The 19045-nt window shown below is 37.7% G+C and overlaps 2 protein-coding genes across 4 annotated transcripts in view; both read left to right on the top strand.

The window, feature by feature from the left end:
* Positions 1-462: 462 nt before the first annotated feature.
* Positions 463-5910, top strand: nup43 (nucleoporin 43). Its single transcript, XM_052536069.1, has 8 exons — positions 463-690; positions 776-898; positions 1441-1518; positions 1586-1748; positions 2603-2738; positions 3298-3449; positions 3960-4076; positions 5560-5910. The coding sequence occupies exons 1-8, from the start codon at positions 499-501 to the stop codon at positions 5787-5789; spliced, it is 1191 nt and encodes a 396-aa protein (XP_052392029.1). The 5' UTR covers positions 463-498; the 3' UTR covers positions 5790-5910.
* Positions 5911-6680: 770 nt separating this feature from the next.
* The window catches only part of LOC127938497 (serine/threonine-protein kinase LATS1), a 29264-nt gene continuing 16899 nt past the window's right edge, over positions 6681-19045 (top strand). For 2 of the 3 annotated variants that reach the window (XM_052535150.1, XM_052535151.1), the window contains exons 1-3: positions 6681-6882; positions 7553-7987; positions 11352-11493. In XM_052535150.1, coding sequence (XP_052391110.1) covers positions 7640-7987; positions 11352-11493 — 490 coding nt within the window. In that variant the 5' untranslated portion in view covers positions 6681-6882; positions 7553-7639. The remainder of the gene's footprint in view (positions 6883-7552; positions 7988-11351; positions 11494-19045) is intronic. The other variant, XM_052535149.1, reaches the window with a different exon arrangement.

Raw genomic sequence — 19045 nt, 5'->3', positions numbered from 1 at the left:
CACTTCAATGATTGTGGATTTTAGACAGGTTAATAACAAATTTTAATGGGAAAGTTTAATATTCATGAAATGAAATGCAGGCTCCAAACCAAACTTTTCTTATTTTATAAACGATTTCAAGCTCTATTGTAATGTCCTGAGTGATATCACAAACCTTTGCTTTGTTGATGTTTACATGTTAGGTCAAAACTTTTAGCCTGAATGCAATGTAAGTCGCTTTGAATAAAAGCGTCTGCTAAATGCATCAGTTTAATAAAAGGTAATAGTGTAATAAATATAATAATAATAATAAAAATACAACTAAAATAATAATAATAATGTTTATATTACAAACTACATTATTAATTAAATCTGAGACAACTAGGGAAGACAGAAATAAAATTTTCTGTGACGCTGCTTTGAATTGAACTAAATGTGAACAGCAGCGGGACAGTTTTATCAAAACCGAATCGCGTTTGGTGCTTTGAGGCCGCCGTACTTAGCACACACGGCAGGCGGATGTGGCGGGAGACACTGCTACACGAGAAGCAGACCGAACTAAACAACAGGTCAACACGAGCACACCAAGATTCCATGGACCCGATAGCCAAATACATCTCGCAGAAGATCAGTAAGACGCGCTGGCGGCCGATTTCTGCGGCTTTATTACAGCAGCCAGAAGTGTTCGCCGCAGGATCCTGGGACAATGAGGCAAGAGTGCTAGTTCAGATGAAGTCAAACAGTGCACGTCACATTAATGTTTCGCTCGTACTCATAATTCACTGTGTGTCTGCAGAATAACAGAGTGTCGATCTGGTCAGTGGGAGACCATGGAGCCTCTAACACTGACGGAGAGTTTGATGAAGAGCCGCAGTTACTGTGTGACTCTCTGCATGATGGGGATGTGATGGACCTGCAGGTGAGTGAGCGTCAACATGCTGCTCCTACGCCACTGCGTGCGCGTGCCCTCGTGACATGCGCAGAGAGAGTTCTGTTAGTGTGTGTGTTTGTGTAAAAATAATAATAAAAGGGGTCACCGTTGCAACTGTTATAGCCTGCATGTTTGGAAAATATCCCTGCTGAAGAAACAATTGCTAAAACCAGTCTCAGCTGGTTGGTCATAGCTGGTCATCAGGCTGGTTAGCCACTTCTTTGGCAGGTCAGGCCTTTTTTTCTTTCTTTTTTTTGCAGGTATTTACTCATCTCAAATAGGTGCTAAACTAATAAAATCATTGATGAGTATTAATAAATGTTGAGAAAAAAACTTTTATGTTCTACTCATTCCTTTAGCTTCATGCATATTTGTCTTGTTTAAATCAAAAATTTAAGCCGAAACCTCTTCATAACGGTTTCAAACCATAATTTAAATGCTGCCTGCGATGCATTTCATCAGAGTCAGAAAAGAGAGTGAGGTCTTTAGTTTGTGGACTAATAAAACCGTCCTCTGCGTGATCTGTGTAGTTTCTAGATCAAGAGCGACTGGTTTCTGCATCATCCAGCGGAGCTGTGACCATCTTTAAGCTTCAGCCGGACTGTCAGGTATGTGTCTTGTCTGTTTGATATCTTATCATGCCCAGCAGCGTCTGACGGTTGTGATTGTGTTCAGGCTCTGTCTCTGGCTCACGTGTGGGACCGGGCTCATGGATACTCCTGTGATCCTGCGCCCTGCACCGCAGTCGTGTGCAGAAGCCCTGAACTAGTGTCTGTGGGTGAGGATGGACGAGTTGTTCTTTACAAAGCAGATCAGACTGAAGTGGTCCGTGTCATTGGTAAGGCTTTTGTGACTTTCTTTGTAGCAAGATTTAATATATGAACAGTTTAATTTTCTTCAGGTTGACCTAAAAATGGATATTCTGTTATAATTACCCTTCCTAATGTGCTTGCCATATTCCAAACCTGTATGATTTTCATCCATGGAATGCAAAAAATTGTTTTTCAGTGAAAGTGGATGGTGACTAGTCCTTGCAAGCTCCAAAAAATTACAAAAAAAAAAAGAACTATATGATTTCCAGATCTTCTAGAGAATATCATTGGTGTGAATCTGGATTAACAGACTTTCCTTTTCCTCCTTTTAGAGTTCCGTCCTTTTAGAGATTAAATAGTGAATGAAAATAATGAATTCTGAAAGTCTTTTCTTCACAAAAAAGCTACAGTATTGATCTAGAATATTTGCACAATAGAACACAAGTCATGGACTTGTTTTATTCACTGCTTAAGTGTTATCTGTGGAGAAAAGTTTTGCTTAAAGGGATAAACATATGTGCTTAAATGGCTCGGAGGTGGTCTTATTCAAATAGATATGTCTACTTATAAACTGGCTGCAGATTGAAGGATCTCACTGGATGATAGTTTCAGGCTCAGACAACCCATCACATCACAAACTAGCCACATGTTTAATTTTCAGATTTTCTGAGCTGACACACAAGCCACAATCCTAATTAAATGGGGAAAAAAGCTACAATTTAATCCAGTGTCTTCTTTAATTGTAGTGTTTTTTACGTCTTTGTATATGAGGGTAAATCAAGACAGAACTTTCATTTTTGGGTTAACTTGTGCCTTAATTACATTTGACCTGTGATTGATATGAGTAGACGGACAGGACTGTGTTATTGGCTTTCAACAGAACACGCAGACAGCAGTACGATTCACGCCGTCACGTTCCTGAGGACGACTGAGGTTCTCACGGTTAACTCCATCGGTCAGCTGAAGATGTGGGACTTCAGACAGCAGAGTGACAGTCCTGCACAAATTCTCTCTCTGTACGATTCGCTCACATTAGACTTAGTCGAAAAACATTAGGATTATTCTATGAAGAAAAACTGTATTTATTTAAATCTCCATAAAACCGAAAAGAACGCATCCATTTTCCCCTAGAATCAAGAAATAATATTTTGCATGAAGGCAATTGTGACGTTTTTATTAATTTCCAAATTCTCATTATAATTCCCAATGATTGAACACTTTGATTAATTGCTGATTACCTGTTCCAGTAAACTCTGCATTGACAGATTTTTTTTACTATTAATGTTTTAACATCTTAAGAAGTTACCCAAGCTTATTTACATTTTAGAATTTTTATTATATTTTAATTCAAAAAGTCTTGCCGAATTTTTATTTTATGTATGTAACTCTTGTATTTTTGCAGCTTTTTTTTTTTTTTTTTTGCCACAAAGCCTTAGATGATTACATGTCGACAAAAAATAACTATTTCCATTCGAGCTGATTTGCCAGCGTTCTAGAAAGAGCTAAAAAAGTTGGATCTTAAGTTGGTTTCCCTTCTTTGTTCATATCTTATTACATTTTCTTCTGCTGATGCAGCACTGGGGACCGAGTGCCCTTGCATTGTGTGGATAAACACCCAAACCAGCAGCACATAGTGGCCACTGGAGGACAGGATGGGATGCTGTGTATCTGGGACGTGAGGCAGGGCAATACACCCTTCTCTCTCATAGAGGCACATTCAGCGGAAAGTGAGTACCCTTCGAATTATATATATATTATATATATATATATATATAAAATCTCATATATATGCAAAATATATACATTTAGAACGATGCTCTGAAACTGAAACTGCAATTCATCCGTGCATTGTTTCTTCTTTTTTTTATGTTTTGACCTCACAATGTTTAATCAGTCATAACGAAGACTCAAAATCCAATCAACAACTGATGCACAGAACCAAGTCCCCACCCTGCATTTTTTTTCTTTTTCGATAATCTGTTTCATTTGGATGTACATCACAATATTAAAGCAAAGATCTGTCGCTGCTTCAGTTTCATTATAACATTCCTGATTGTAACTTGATTACTTACACGGTCGCCTAAAAGTTAACAGGTTTTTTTAAGCGATATTACACAAGATATACAGTAGGAAAAACCTTATTCGTCAGTTTAGTTTAAGTCTTGGCCAGTTTAATTTGCAAGCAACTGATATCATTAACAAGGACAGAAAATGATTCTGATCTGATTTCTCTACAGTGTGGGAAGTACATTTCCATCCATCAAACCCCAATCACTTGTTCACATGCTCCGAGGATGGCTCTCTGCTCCACTGGGAGACGACTTCCGGGTCGGACATGAGCACACTCCTACAGAGTAAGACAAGACTCCCTCACAACTATAACAACATCAATATTGGTATCGATCAGATCATTATCTGATTTAATATGCACATTGCATTTATACTTGACCATGTAAACAAAACAAAAAAAAGTATTATTCCCATAGATGAATTTTCAAACCAATTGCTACATCTCATCCATGATTGTTTGCTCATGTGCGTCAAGTTGCTGATGTAGATCATCTATAACAACAGCCAGATGCATTTACACCTGGCCGAGTCATGTCTTAAATGCCTTAAACAAACTGCAGATGGATTTGGTTTTCAATGTTTGTTTTGTACACACAGAGCAATACTTTATGGGAGTGACAACTGCATTGTACTACTGAAAAATCATCATCAGTCTATGGAAATAAACTATGAAATTAGCTTTTAATGATGATGTATTTAATCTTGCAATAAAGAAATAAGAATAAGACCATAATAAATCTAAATCCCAGCGCGTTATCTTGGCAATAAGCCACAAACCAAAATATTGTGACCTGCACCTGCCTTTAACTGCATAAACTGCATTGCTTTATGAGCCGAGCCCAAAGAGACTTAATAAATGTTGCAACACTTCCATATTATACACTTAATCTTTCAAACATAAATGAAACATGACAGCTCTGTTGAAAATAACAGGTTTCATTTTGAGAGTGTAAAACGTTGATATGGTTGTTTTGAGAGTGAGATCCGTTTCATACACACAAAAAACTATCATTTATCAGATTCACTCACATCTTTAAATTTATTTCGATTTATTGTACTATAACAATACATTTCTGTTGCCTTCGGTTATCCCTTTTCATTTGCCTCCTTTCTAATTTTTCTCTGTGAAATCTCATCGCAAGTGATCACAGGAGATTCATTTGAGATGCTCGCCGTGTTATATTGTTTTTTTTGTGTGTCAAGGTAAAAAAGGTGCACTCAAGTTTTTGTTTATATATTTCTGGCTCTAATCGCAGTCGTACCAGTCTGACACCCATCACCCGAGATACATACAGTTCTGTTCCTTCTGTTGTTTTCTTCTCATATAGCACACATTCATATAATGAACTTTCTATGATTCAATCCTGCAATTGTATAACAATTTGAACTCCTCTTATGTTGCTTAAGAAGCAAAGCTAAACCGGTTAGTCTGATCATGTGTGTCTTAAGTTTTTGGGGAATACCTGTAGCAATAGCCAAAAAAAAAACATTGTATGGGTCAAAATTATATATATTTTTTTATTTTATGCCAAAAATCATTAGGATATTAACATCCGCATTTAAAGACTGGAGTGAATCCCATAAATTATAGTTCTCTGTGTGTGTGGAAATGATTTATTCAGCTTTCAGATAATGTAAAAATCTCCTTTTTTTTTTTTTGTGGTCCAGGCCAGGGTCACATATGGACTAGTAAAGCTACTGTGACTATGACGGTTTTATTCTTAGTTGGTCTGTTCATGTGCTGTTGTGATTCCTGGTTTGTTTCAGGGGGCTGGAACAGCAGGGTGGTCTCTCACAGTGCCGTGCCGCTGCCCGGGGAGGACGACTCTGTGGTCAGCGCTTGGCTTGCTGGGGACTCCAGCAGAAACAGACTGGAGGCGACTCACATGCTGCCCAGCCAGACACTGTCTGTCAACAGCCTCGATGTGCTGGAGCAGTGTTTAGTGTGCGGCACTGACGGAGAGGCCGTGTACGTCCACAGACAACTTCCTGTTTGATCACGGACCCAAAACATGTATGAAAGAGAAGGCTTGGAATATTTTTATATGCTAAATAGCTTTGTCCAGTTGGTTGAAACTACACCAGAATGATCAAATCATTAAAATGGCCATGTGTACAGCCCGTCTGTGTCTAGTTTTGTTGAAGTACTCTGTGAGTTTGGATACAATGATGGGGATCATAATAAAAGTTAATTGACCTGCAAGTGGTGTTTTGTCAAAGCCAATATTTACTTGCATAGGCTTCTCATAGCTACGATGGTTGAACAAATGCATCAGTCAACAATTTATTGAAAGAGTTTACCAAAGTAGAGACTAAAATTAACCACCTTTTGCAATATGAATTATCAACATCATCGGAAGTGAAACAATGTGTGCGCTAGAAACATACAAATTCTTCATGTTTTAAACTAATCGTCACTACTGCTGTATTGTGTGTGAGATCAAGCTTGACATATAGAGTGATAAAAGCACAAATACATCTATACAAATACAAAATACTGTGTGAAAAAAGACTTGTATGCAAATTAATAATAACTCATTACATGCACAAGAAGTTCATCAAAGTTGTCCTGGCTGAGACAAGAACACATTTTGGTTTTAGGACAACTAACTGATGAAAAACTGCACAATAGTGTTTCTTGACTTGGAGAAAAATAATAGAGACCCCAGGAAGACCAGAAATGACCACATTACAGTGTTGTGACGAAAAAGTATTTATCATTTAGAATATCTCTTTTTCGTAGTCAACTCAAAATATAGGTGAATATGTTGGAAACAAATCATGGTTAGGAGGTAAATTTATTATGTGACAAACGGGGCGCTTCGCTTCTACTGACTCGCGAGTCGCGACCACACAGAAGGGAGTCCTCTGGGGGCGGAGTTAAAGGGGTTTTACAACATCCGGGCTCTTGTGACGCGCATGTCATGACAGCCGTTGTAAAACTCAAGACGACAGTAAATACCGAAGAGAGGCAGACATTCCGTCAACAAATACATGTATCTGTCAGACACAGCAGAGGAGGTGCTCGCGATTTAAAAGCTCACAGGGGTCTATACATGTCCAAACACGATGCCTCACCAACAGTAAATGGTAGGTGAACGTATTTCGTTTGTCTACGGTGTATGGTAGCAGTATGCTATCGCCTCAGCTTTAGGCCTCAGTCACCTGTTGCACCGATTCATAAATGATTTATCAGCCGTAAAATAGTCGTTATTCAATGGGAATAAGGTTTAACTTTTTAAGGGCTTCATGTGGCAATACTTCTGCACTCTTCAGCAGTTTCAGGCCGAGCTGAATTAACAGAGCGTGAATCAATTGGACACAGCGACTGTGTTTTAAAACCTATAGAGATGCCTAACTAAACATCACAGACACATGCAGTGGGCCGAATTTAGATTAAAGAGAAATTCATATATCGTAATTAGCACTTCAGTAACTTATTATGATCATCATAATCACTGGTGTTGATGGGCTTTTAATTTAGCCTTAAATATTTGTAAGCTTTAGAAAGGCATATCTACACCTACCACAAAACTGAATGGGGTTTTATGGCCTTGAACTATCAATATCACTAAAACAAAGTAAAAATCCAATGAAGAAACACGTAAAAAAAAAAAAAAGCATAGTCCTTCATTCTTTTCTTTTTTTTTGAGTATATCCATGTAGCTGTTACAAGCTTTAATCATGCAGCTGAAGTTATGTTAGTGTTTATAATGATTCTTCTGTATTCCCTCATGCATGTTTACTGATGTCTCTGTAGTGTGCAGGCCAAACGCTGAAGTCCAGACAGTTTCACACTTGCACCCAGGAGTCTCTTCTTCACCACCTTGGCACTTAACATACTTACATGAAGAGGGGCGAGAAACCCGAGGGATACAGACAGATGCGACCCAACACGTTCCCTGCGAGCGGTGGCAATAGTCAACAGATGCTGCAGGAGATCCGAGAGAGCTTGAGGAATCTGTCCCGGTCGGCAGACGTTCCCAGAGCTGACGTGAGCATTGGGAAGGGACCGCCGGACGATCCCAGACAACAGGGGCGCAGCAACAACCCTAGGAACCCCCAGCATCACCGAGCACTGCAGGAGATCCGCGAATCACTCATACCGTTTGCTAATAAGGCTTCCTCCAGCGGAAACAATGCAGATATCAACAGACACATGCTGCAGAAGCTGCAGGACGCTGGCTTCGATCAGGTAATCTGGATGGAACATACTGAGATTTTACTGAGAACATACAAGTTTGTCCCCCCCACCACCACCACCACCAAATATGTCATATTAATAATTTGTGCTGGGAGTTTTCTCTACAGTCACTTAATAATTGTCATTCACTTATTTGAGGAATGACAGAAATGGTATGTTGCCAGACCAGCTTTGGTTGGAGACACGAGCGCAACGTGTCATACTCCGATGCTCACTAACACTGAGGGAAGGGCTGCCAGACTATCACAACAAAAACTGGAGGATCTGTAAAAATAGAGTTCTGAGGGGTAAAATACACATTTTAGGGGCTAAATATCATGTTCTTGTGGTCGCTTAAACCTGCTGAAAGAGTGTTAGAGTAGCTTCGGCCATCCTTAAAAATATTTTGGTTTGCAGTAACAGTAATGTTTTTTAAAAAAAAAGGGGTCGGCCTATATATATAATTTTTTTTTTTTTTTTTTTTTTTTTTTTGTAACTTTCAATGTAAAAAAAAAAAGTAAATTTTGGTGATGTGATGACAGGTATGAATTTAAACAAATTAGCATATCGTGACGTCACTGACTGGGTCTTCAACCTGTGCCTTCGGTCGCATAATTGCAAACCTCATTTTGATGCAGGCTATATAGACCACAAACAAATTTAAATCATTGTCAAAAACATGATTATTGCATGAATTTCAGGTGAGAAGAAAAAAAAAAGTGAGGTACTGTTTTACTTGCATCCAATGCAACCTACAAATGAGAGAGCGTTTACTTTGCTTTCTTGTGTTGTCACTTTTGTGAAAAAAAATCCTGTTTCATTGAATCAATTGTAAAACCGATTTTGCATGTTTAAATAAGTTTTATACAGCAAATAACACTAATATAGGTAAATCCACGGACAACAGGCAGGACGAATGTAAAGACCAATATTTCTGATTATTTATTGGCGTGAAGTTATTTACACAATGACAAACAGGAGTGCAACATTTTCGAAAAACAATAAGCAGAGTGGACTGCCATAATGCAAAACATTTACTGCAGGCTTCAACATGGCTGTTTACGATTAGAAATGTCAACAAAAACAATAAATCGTATACGCCGATTCTAGGGCTGTCCAAAAAAAATAGAATTTCGAATATTCATTGAATTTAAAATAAAAATCCACATTCACACAATTTTAGGTGTGCATTAAGGAAGCTGCCTTATGAGCTCCGGTATTCACAGTCCGTGTTCCATTCCATCTCGCCGCGCGCACAGCTGTGTTTACACAACTTTCAAAGGCGGACGAGCTCGACACTGCTGTCTCATCTTTCACCTCTTGTCTCAAAAAATGCCCGTACGCAGATGACGAAAAAGACATAATGCAGACAGTGTGTGGAAGGCCGAAGTATACTTGATCTTTATCAGTAGCGCACGAGATGCGATGACGATATATGTGGCATTGCATTATAAGGTTATGTTATGTTAGCCTATCCAGTTGAAGCCACTTCAAAAAAAAAAAAAAAAAAAAAAGAGAGAGAACATCAATGTGGAGAAAATCTTGTTTATATCAAAACTGAAACCAAGCGCTTCACACAGAGTGCATATTTCGCCCATTTTATAGAGGGACACCGTTGGACTCGTGTCTCGCACAAGAGAGCTGCATGTTTAGAAAGACATGTAAAATTAATGTATTTAATTTAATTTTCTAAAAATATTTCGAGACTTTATGTTGGGTTTTTGCAAAAAGCTTTTCTTCACCCTAACTGAAATTATGTATTTTAAATTTGAATACAATTCAAAATTTGATCATATGTAAGTAAAAAGTTTGAATTTGTTTTTTCAGCTATTTTGACAACCCTAGCCCGAATCTGTATGAGACCGTCTGAATACCGGCAGAATTCACATTTCTGTTGTAAAAAGAGAAACAGTGTGCAAAAGTATTATTTGCTGTTATGCGTGCGTGTCCGAAGCTGCAGCTGCTGTGTGACGCTACAAGAGAAGGTCGTTAAAATCAATTTCCTATTTTCGTTTTCAAAACTTGTGTTGGTTGGTCCAATCGATTCATGCAATAGTTTTTCGAACATAAAGTGACAGTCGACACAGTCACAGTTTTAGACTAGAAGGGAGAAGGGATGGTTCCAGAACTTCGTGCCAAGTTAAAGCGGTGTCGAGATGTTTTAATGAATTGTTTTAGATGTATTATGGTGCCCGAACCCGTATGACTTTGAACAGTGACCGTGAACATTTTGTTTACTGCCGCCGCAGCCATCATTACCAAGCGAGAACAGTTGACTCTGACAGTGAATGAGACAAAGCGAAGCATAGTGTGACATCCGTTAACCAATAGTGTAAACATAGATGACGTCACAAGTTTTTATTTTTTTATTTATTTATTTTTTAATAAAGAAGATGGCCTTCGTTTGTATGTAAGCCTAGGAAATTTATATTTACAATACTTGAATATAATTAATATTATTTTATTGGTTTTGTATTAGTTGTTTGAAGCATAAAAAAAAAGGTCGGTCTTAACGCATATTTACAATCGGCAAGTCGGTCAGACTAAAAAAAAAATTAAAAAAAACAAAATTGAGTCTGTCCTAAATTGACAGAGCTGGTCGGGTTACGGCAAACAAGAATACTTTTAAGGATGGCCTCAGTTTGGACTTGGCAACACTTTGTGTGATACACACATTTCTTCCCAATAAGATTAAATACCTTGTTTGTTTGTGTTTTTCTTTCATGTGGTCTATGTGCATAGATGTTGTCAAAACAGATTTTGTTCTCTTACTGTGGTTGTACAGACAGACAAAGAGGCCAAACAATATTTTAACCTCACTGGTTCATTTCATTGTATTATATAAATGACTGTACTGAGAATACTTTAGTAAAGTATGATGTATATTCAGACACCCAGACAGGGTGATCAGGACTCAGTGTGAAGCGACTGTATGTACATTATCCCAATTTGTGCATCGTTGCTTGCCAAATAACTAAAAGTAAAAGGGCACATGATATTGATTTGCAGATTATGTTGTTTTGTGATAAGAGCATGTGCAGTGATACGAGGTGACATGAAACTAGTGCAGCTATGTACTTTAGGAAATCATTTGCCTGGGATCGCTGTCAGTTACGCAGTTTGCATAATCCAAAAATGTCATAGACCACATAATGCCACTTACCAATCACCGGCAAGTGTTACAGAGAGCAAAGAAATAATAAAACATTATCGCACAAATGCCAATAAAAGTTTTGTGAGCTTATGGCAATCTCTAATAGCAGTTCTTGTGCAGGGTTTTAACCGTTTGTATTTAAACGCCAGTTAATGAGGGCCAGCGTATTTGATTGGTTCTCAGTAGTAATGCATATATTAATGCATGTGTGCATCTGTACAGGAGATGGTGGTTCACGCTCTGAAGCAGACGAACAGTCATAGCGTGGAGGCAGCCATCGAGTACATCAGTAGGATGAACTTCCAGGAGCCTGCGAGGGAGCAGATAACAGCACGTCCTGTCAACACGGCCATAAAACATCCAGGTAGGTAGAACCACCAGCTAGCCCCTTCCATGATTTGATGTATTAATTTATTTTGATAACAACATAACAATTAGTTATGAATTGCTGGAATTGTTTCGGGTTGCAGTAAGACATTATGGGGGTCCAGATGTAATAGTTCTGTAGTCTCTGACAGTTGTCTAATCCAGCCTAATTACACTTGTTGTTGTTTTTGTTTTTTTCATCCATATGGCTTCAAACAATGAATTCATAGCTAGTCCATTGAATCCATAATTAGTATTTTATTTTATGTTTTTGCATGGCCTGTTGTTAGAAATATTAAGGTCCTTAACACTTGCTACTTGATTAGTCATTTAGAAAACTCAGAGTTGTTGTTGTTTTTTTATTATTATGATTTGCATGATTTATGACTAGATATATTGAATCCACGTTAGATCTGAATGTGTGTGTGTGGATGTGTACAAATCTTATTTGTCTTCAGAACAATTAATATTTTCTTTCTGTTGCCAATGATCTAATGTTTTAGTAAAACTGTTTTATCTAAAACTTATGGTAGTCTGATGAAAAGTCGATCATGACTTTTTTCTTTATGCATCACATTGGTAATGAAAGGATGAGTGCATTGAATTGTAGAATGAATCTACACTGTCACATTGCCAACTTTAGTAGTTTACCTAGGTATTCCAGGCATGCTAAAATTTGCATATTAAATGCTATTCTTGACGTAGCTGTTGATTAGCTATGGTAGAGTTCCAGGAGGAGGACTGAGCACCTCTGAAGAAGAGAATATGGTGTTATTCTGCGATCTATTATCAGAAATTAAATATACATAACTATGTTTTCAGATGTGTATAAAGACCTTACTTAAAAGGGGTGGTTTACCGTTTATTTATTTATTATTATTATTTTTTATAATTATTATTTCAAGGCTTGATTGTGTTTATGGGAAGAGTCCAAATTACCCCACCATAATTGGGGGCTACTGCTCCTTCACTTCTTCTATGACCTTCATGGTCCACTACCATATCAATCCCCACCGTGATCGGCAAGTGCAACATTTTGGGAGGATACCCGCCAGCACAGTTCATTGTTTACATTGGTAGTAGAGGAGGTTGTCGCACTATTCTAACTTGCTTTCAACGTCGAATGAACACTCGTTCTCATGGAGGCTGTGTGTGTGTGTGTGTGTGTGTGTGCGCGCGCATGTGAGAGACGCATGAGTGACTGAGAGCAGGGAAAGGAAATGCAGGTGAATGAATACACTGTGTGTCTTAAATAGCGAATGAAATACCTTGACAAAGATGAAATCTAAGGACATTTACTCTATAATATTATTTTATTTTAGTTAGTTTTACCAAACTGTAATGTGTGTTTTAGTTTTTTTTTTTTTTTTCTTGTAATATATGCCTCGTTTTTATTTTTATTTCAGTTAACAACAATGTTTTCTAGTTTTTGTTTTTCGTTCTTTTTCATTAACTATTATAACCTTGGACCCCCACCAAAACTGATATTTTCTGTAATTCAAACTATGTTTATGGGGGGCAGTCTAACTTGTTCATGCTTTGTTTTAAAAAAAAACAAAAAACAAAAAAACAACAACATTATTTTCACATAATTTACCTTATTTCCAGACCGCTCTGTTCCTTCTCTCACACATGCCTTGATTATTTTCCTATGTTTTTATGAAGCCCATTCCTCAGAAATACACAATGGGAGATTTGTTAGCCGGCTAAGTGTGTTGTGATTGGCTTAACCCCCGAGTGTGCGTCTGAACGTCCCGCCCCTCACCTCATTGGCTGGACAATAATTCAATATCAGTATTTATAATGATATAATTTTTTTCTGTAACGTGATAACACTCCGATATTTGGATATAAATTACCATTGTTTACCATTCATTGATTTATTTGTAGCATCTGACTTCATTAAATATGAACATTGCAAATAAACATGAGCATTGCAAATTTTAAAATCAAAATGTGTTGCGGGTGTTTTTTATGAATGTGTATCTGAAGGGAGACGACTGTCTTCAGAATAGTTTTGATGCCGTTTTCATTATATCTGCTAAAGAAGCACTCATGAGCGGAGCTGCTTTGATTAACTACAGCCGTTCCACTGGTTCTGCTGCTCTCACAGCGCCTCCTGCTGGTGGACAAGTTTGCATTTTTAAGTCCGTCTGCAGCAACACGTTTTTTTTTCTTCTCTGCAGCAGCTAAGAGCACTCTTCATACTCTTTATACTTCTAAAGAACATTTATTTTAATCTATAAGAATAACCAGATTACACTACCAGTCAAAAGTTTTGAACAGTAAGACTTTTAATGGTTTAAAAAAAAAATATTTTTGTACAGAATGTTTTTCTTTTAAAGAATTCTTCTGTTCACAAAGACTGCTTTTATTTGATCCACAGTGAAGCAAAACAGTTTAATTTTGAAATATTTTTACTATTTAAAATAACTGCTTTATTTGAAAAATGTAGTTTATTTCTGTGATGCGCAGGAGAATTTCTGAGCATCATTACCACAGACTGTAAAAAAATATGGACGTAGTGTCCGTGACGTCACCCATAGACTCCTCAATAGCGGTTTTGAAGTTCAAAGTGTGCAGAGCGGGCTGTCGCCATCTTGGCAGCGCGTCACCGCGCAACTCCCCCGGATAATCGAAAATGGGCAAAAAGGCAGGAGCTGATTGGTGAATCCACGCCCCCCTAGCGTGACGTCATTGTCAGCAGCGGCAATCCACCTGTCACTCAAGTGGCCACGCGCTTAATTATGCAGAACTTTAAGTCTTAACATAATTTAAATGGATGAGTTTTAAAAAAAAAAAAATTCACCCCCCCTCACAGTTGTCATGAAGGGCAAAATTAGCAATATAGACCAAAATAATTTTTTGAAACAGGCTGTAAACATGTTTTTTCTGCTGTAAAGTTCAAGGTCATTTTAACATGGAGAGTCTATGGGACTGACTCTCTTCTGCAGCCAGCCTCAAGCGGCCAGTCGATGAATTGCAGTTTTAGTCATTTCCTTATTGGCTTCTCGAGAGAGAGCGCGAGGTTGCCGCTCGATCATTACTCCAGTCTTCAGTGATCTTCAGGAATCATTCTAATATGATGATTTGTTCATCAATATTTAAAACAGTTGAGTATTTTATTTTTTATTTTTTTCTGAATTCTTTGATGAATGGAAAGATCCAAATATCAGCATTTATCTGAAATAAAAAGCATTTGTAACAACTTTATTTATTTATTTATTTATTTATTTATTTTTTGGGAAATAAATTAAATAAATTTTTATTTAGCAAGGATGCTTTAAATGGATCAAACCTGATGACAAAGACCTTTTTATAATTTTACAATTTTTATTTCAGATAAATGCTGTTCTTCTGAACTTTCTATTCATCAATGAAAACTGAAAAAATTCTACACTGCTATTTTCAACATAATTATTTTAAGCAGCAAATCACAATATAAGAATGATTTCTGAAGGATCATGTGACTGGAGTAATGATACTAAAAATATAGCTTTGAAATCACAGGAATAAATAACATTTTAAAATATTTCCAAATATAAAGAAAAAGGTTTCACAATGTTACTATTCTTGATGTATTTTTTATCAAATAAATGCAGGCTTAGTGAACAAAAGATCATTTTTTAAAAACATTAAACATCTTTTTTTCAAAAACTTTTGACTGGAAGTGTATATTAGCCTATATTCTGAAGTTAAAGATATTAATATTAATTAGGTTAATCTGAGATAATTATTTGTCAGTGATTTCGCATTTGTTGTTTGTTTGAAGGCTAAATACAATATAAAGCTGAACATTAACTTATTTGTGCTGTTTTTCTTTTCTAAAATTACATTTTCTCTTACATCTTGTTTAGACACTGTTTGCCCCTTATATTCCAGGCCAGCCCTTAACACCCCTTCTGCCCCTTGGTTATCTGATGTTTTACGCGAACACCGTTCTAAGCTTAGAGCTGCTGAAAGGATGTGGCGCAAATCCAAAAATACTGCTGACCTTAATGTGTATCAGTCACTCCTATTTTCCTTCTCTGATAATGTCTCCATTGCTAAAATGACATACTACCATAACAAAATTAACAATTCGTCTAACTCTCGCATGCTTTTTAAAACATTTTCCTCACATCTTTGTCTGCCTCCTCCCCCTCCTGCTTCATCTCTAATAGCTGACGACTTTGCCACATTTTTCATTAATAAAATGAAACATATTAGTGCACAGTTTTCCTACACCAAAACCAATCAAGCTCATATCACCAGCGAACATACTCAATTACATCCTTCTCTTCACTCTCTGAGGCAGAAGTCTCAGAACGCATCCTTTCTAATCACCCTACGACTTGCCCGCTTGATCCTATTCCATCTCATCTCCTTCAAGCCATTTCTCCTGCAGTTGTACTTGCACTCACACATCATCAACACATCCCTCCATACTGTTTTCTTCCCTCATCATTTAGACAGGCTCGTACAACTCCACTAATTAAGAAACCATTTCTTTTAGAGAACTACAGACCAGTTTCCCTTCTTCCTTTCATTGCAAAAACACTTGAACGAGCTGTGTTCAACCAAGTCTCTACATTTCTGACACACAACAACCTCCTTGACAGCAACCAATCTGGCTTCAGAAGTGGACATTCAACTGAGACTGCCTTGCTCTCAGTTGTTGAAGCTCTAAGACTGGCAAGAGCGGAATCCAAATCTTCAGTACTTATCCTGCTTGATCTGTCCGCTGCTTTTGACACGGTTAACCACCAGATCCTCCAATCAACCCTACTGGCAAATGGCATCTCAGGAACCACACTTCAATGGTGTGAGTCTTACCTATCAGATAGGTCCTTCAAAGAATCTTGGAGACGTGAGGTGTCCAAGTCACAACATCTAACTACTGGGGTGCCTCAGGGCTCAGTTCTTGGACCACTTCTCTTCTCTGTCTACATGGTATCATTAGGTTCTGTCATTCAGAAACATGGCTTTTCATACCACTGCTATGCTGATGACACTCAACTCTACCTCTCATTTCATCCTGATGATCCGACGGTAGCTATTCGCATCTCAGCTTGTCTAACATACATTTCTTGCTGGATGATGGACAATCACCTTCAACTCAACCTTGCCAAGACAGAACTGCTTGTGATTCCAGCAAACCCATCGTTTCATCACAATTTTACCATCAAGTTAGGCACATCAACCATAACTCCTTCAAAAACCGCTAGAAGCCTTGGAGTTATGATTGATGATCAGCTGACTTTCTCAGACCACATTGCTAAAACTGTCCGATTCTGCAGATATGCTTTATTCAACATCAAGAAGATCAAGCCCTTTCTTTCGGAACATGCTGCACATCTCCTTGTTCAAGCTCTTGTTCTCTCCAGGCTGGACTATTGCAATTCCCTCTTGGCAGGTCTTCCAGCCAGTTCTATCAAACCTTTACAGTTAATCCAGAACGCGGCAGCAAGATTAATTTTTAGTGAGCCAAAAAGATTACGTCACACCTCTGTTTATCAATTTTCACTGGCTTCCAATAGCTGCTCGCATACAATTCAAGGCATTGATGTTTGCCTACAAAACTACCACTGGCTCTCAGGCGCTGCCATCTCAATTAGAGCTAGGTAACCCGTACATGACGAAGGATTAAAAGACTCACAACTCAGACATTATCTGGTGTTTAGCCTGCACTCACGCACAAGAGAGCAGTGGCCTTTTTATTAGTGATTGCACACCTGTGTATGTTTACTCCACCCACTTCTTGATTACAGTCAATTAGAGAACATATACAATTACATAAGTCAACACCCCCACTTGTTCTTAAATTGACAGAATATAAACACAGTGCATCACATACATGCATTTAGATAATATTTCATACTCCAAATAAAAAACACAGAAATTTATCCATTTTACCTTTAGATACTGATTTTGTTAAAATGTCTGCCACCATATCAACTATAGGACAATAATGAAGAATTATTTTGCCATCATTCAGTACAGATCGGACAAAATGATACCTGATGTCAATATGCTTACTCCTTTGTTGACACACCGGATTCTTTGTAAGTGCAATAGCACCCTGATTGTCCTCAAAAATAGTCACTGGTGCATATTCAAGTACATTGTCCATTCCATTGATTGGTCAGATACAAGCTTTCTTGCGCAGTAGCTGATAAAGCCATATATTTGGCTTCACATGTGGATAAAGCAACAGTTTGTTGTATCTTAGACTTCCAAAAAATAACAGGCCCATTCTTAGACAAACTGAAACAGTATCCAGTAATACTATGCCTGTCATTCAAGTCTGCTGCCCAATCTGCATCGCTATAAGCCACAAGTTCAAGATCTACATCACTTCTATTATAACATAATTCCAAGTATGCTGTACCTTTCAAAAACCTCAACACATGTTTATCAGCCACCCAATGTTGTTCTTTTGGTGCCCTTAGATAGTGTGACAATTTACTAACAATGAAGCTCAAATCGGAACGAGTACTTGTCATCATATAGATTAAACTGCCAATCACTTCTCGATACCTCTTTAGGTCAACTGGTTCACCATCATTGTCAAATTTTACTTTGATTTCACATGGGGTTGATCTTGGTTTGCAGCGAGTCATATCAAATCTCTCCAAAAAATTTTAAATGTATCTTTGAATTTAATTCCCAACATTTCCTTCACGTCTCTGAGTATTTGATCATTACTCGCTGCAATGAGAAGATCATCAACCCAAATAATCAGTATGACTCTTTCTTTGTCAGTTTGTTTACTGTAAACACAATAATCTGCTGAATTTTGAACAAAATCATTTTCAATTAAGAAATCATGCAACATCTTGTTCCAATTTCGTCCTGATTGTTTAAAACCATACGGTGATTTATTGAGCTTACATACCTATTCTTCTCCTGTTTTTGACTCAACTTCAAACTCAGGTTCCTTAATATAAATTTCACAATCTATAGGAGCATGCAGATATGCACTTTTAACATCCATCTGATGTAAATTCAAATCATATTGTGCTGCAAGCTGCATCAAAACACGCACTGAAGTTATATAGCAGTAGGTGAAAATGTCTCGTTATAATCAATACCTGCCACTTGACTATAACCCTTTGCCACATACCTGGCTTTATATACTCTCCCATCAGGATTTTCCTTTATAGCATAAACCCATCTTCACCCATCCCCTACTGCCTGTTTACCTTCTGGTAGGGTTGTTAATGTGAAAGTGTTATTCTCTTTCAGAGAGTTCATCTCATCCTCCATAGCTTCAACCCACTGCTCTGATTTTAAAGAGCCCAAGGCTTCCTTCAGTGTCCGGGGAGCATCACATGCAACACGATAGCAATAGTCAATAGTCAATGGCTGATCTGCATCATCTTTAACTTCATAATCATAATCTGCAAAGTACTGAGGGGGTCTTCTTTCTCTTTTTGGATATCTAGTACCTAGATCACTCTCTTTTTCACCCTTTGCACTGACTTCACCTTCAGCTTTCATTTCTTGTGGAATTACTTAAGTCCTGTCTAGTTTTGGTAATAAGGTTTCAACCTCCTTCCGGTATGCCA

Source organism: Carassius gibelio, chromosome A20 (assembly GCF_023724105.1).
Source record: "Carassius gibelio isolate Cgi1373 ecotype wild population from Czech Republic chromosome A20, carGib1.2-hapl.c, whole genome shotgun sequence".
NCBI classification, from domain to species: domain Eukaryota; kingdom Metazoa; phylum Chordata; class Actinopteri; order Cypriniformes; family Cyprinidae; genus Carassius; species Carassius gibelio.
The sequence above is the reverse complement of the archived record's forward strand: the minus strand, read 5'-3'. Positions and strand labels throughout refer to the sequence as shown.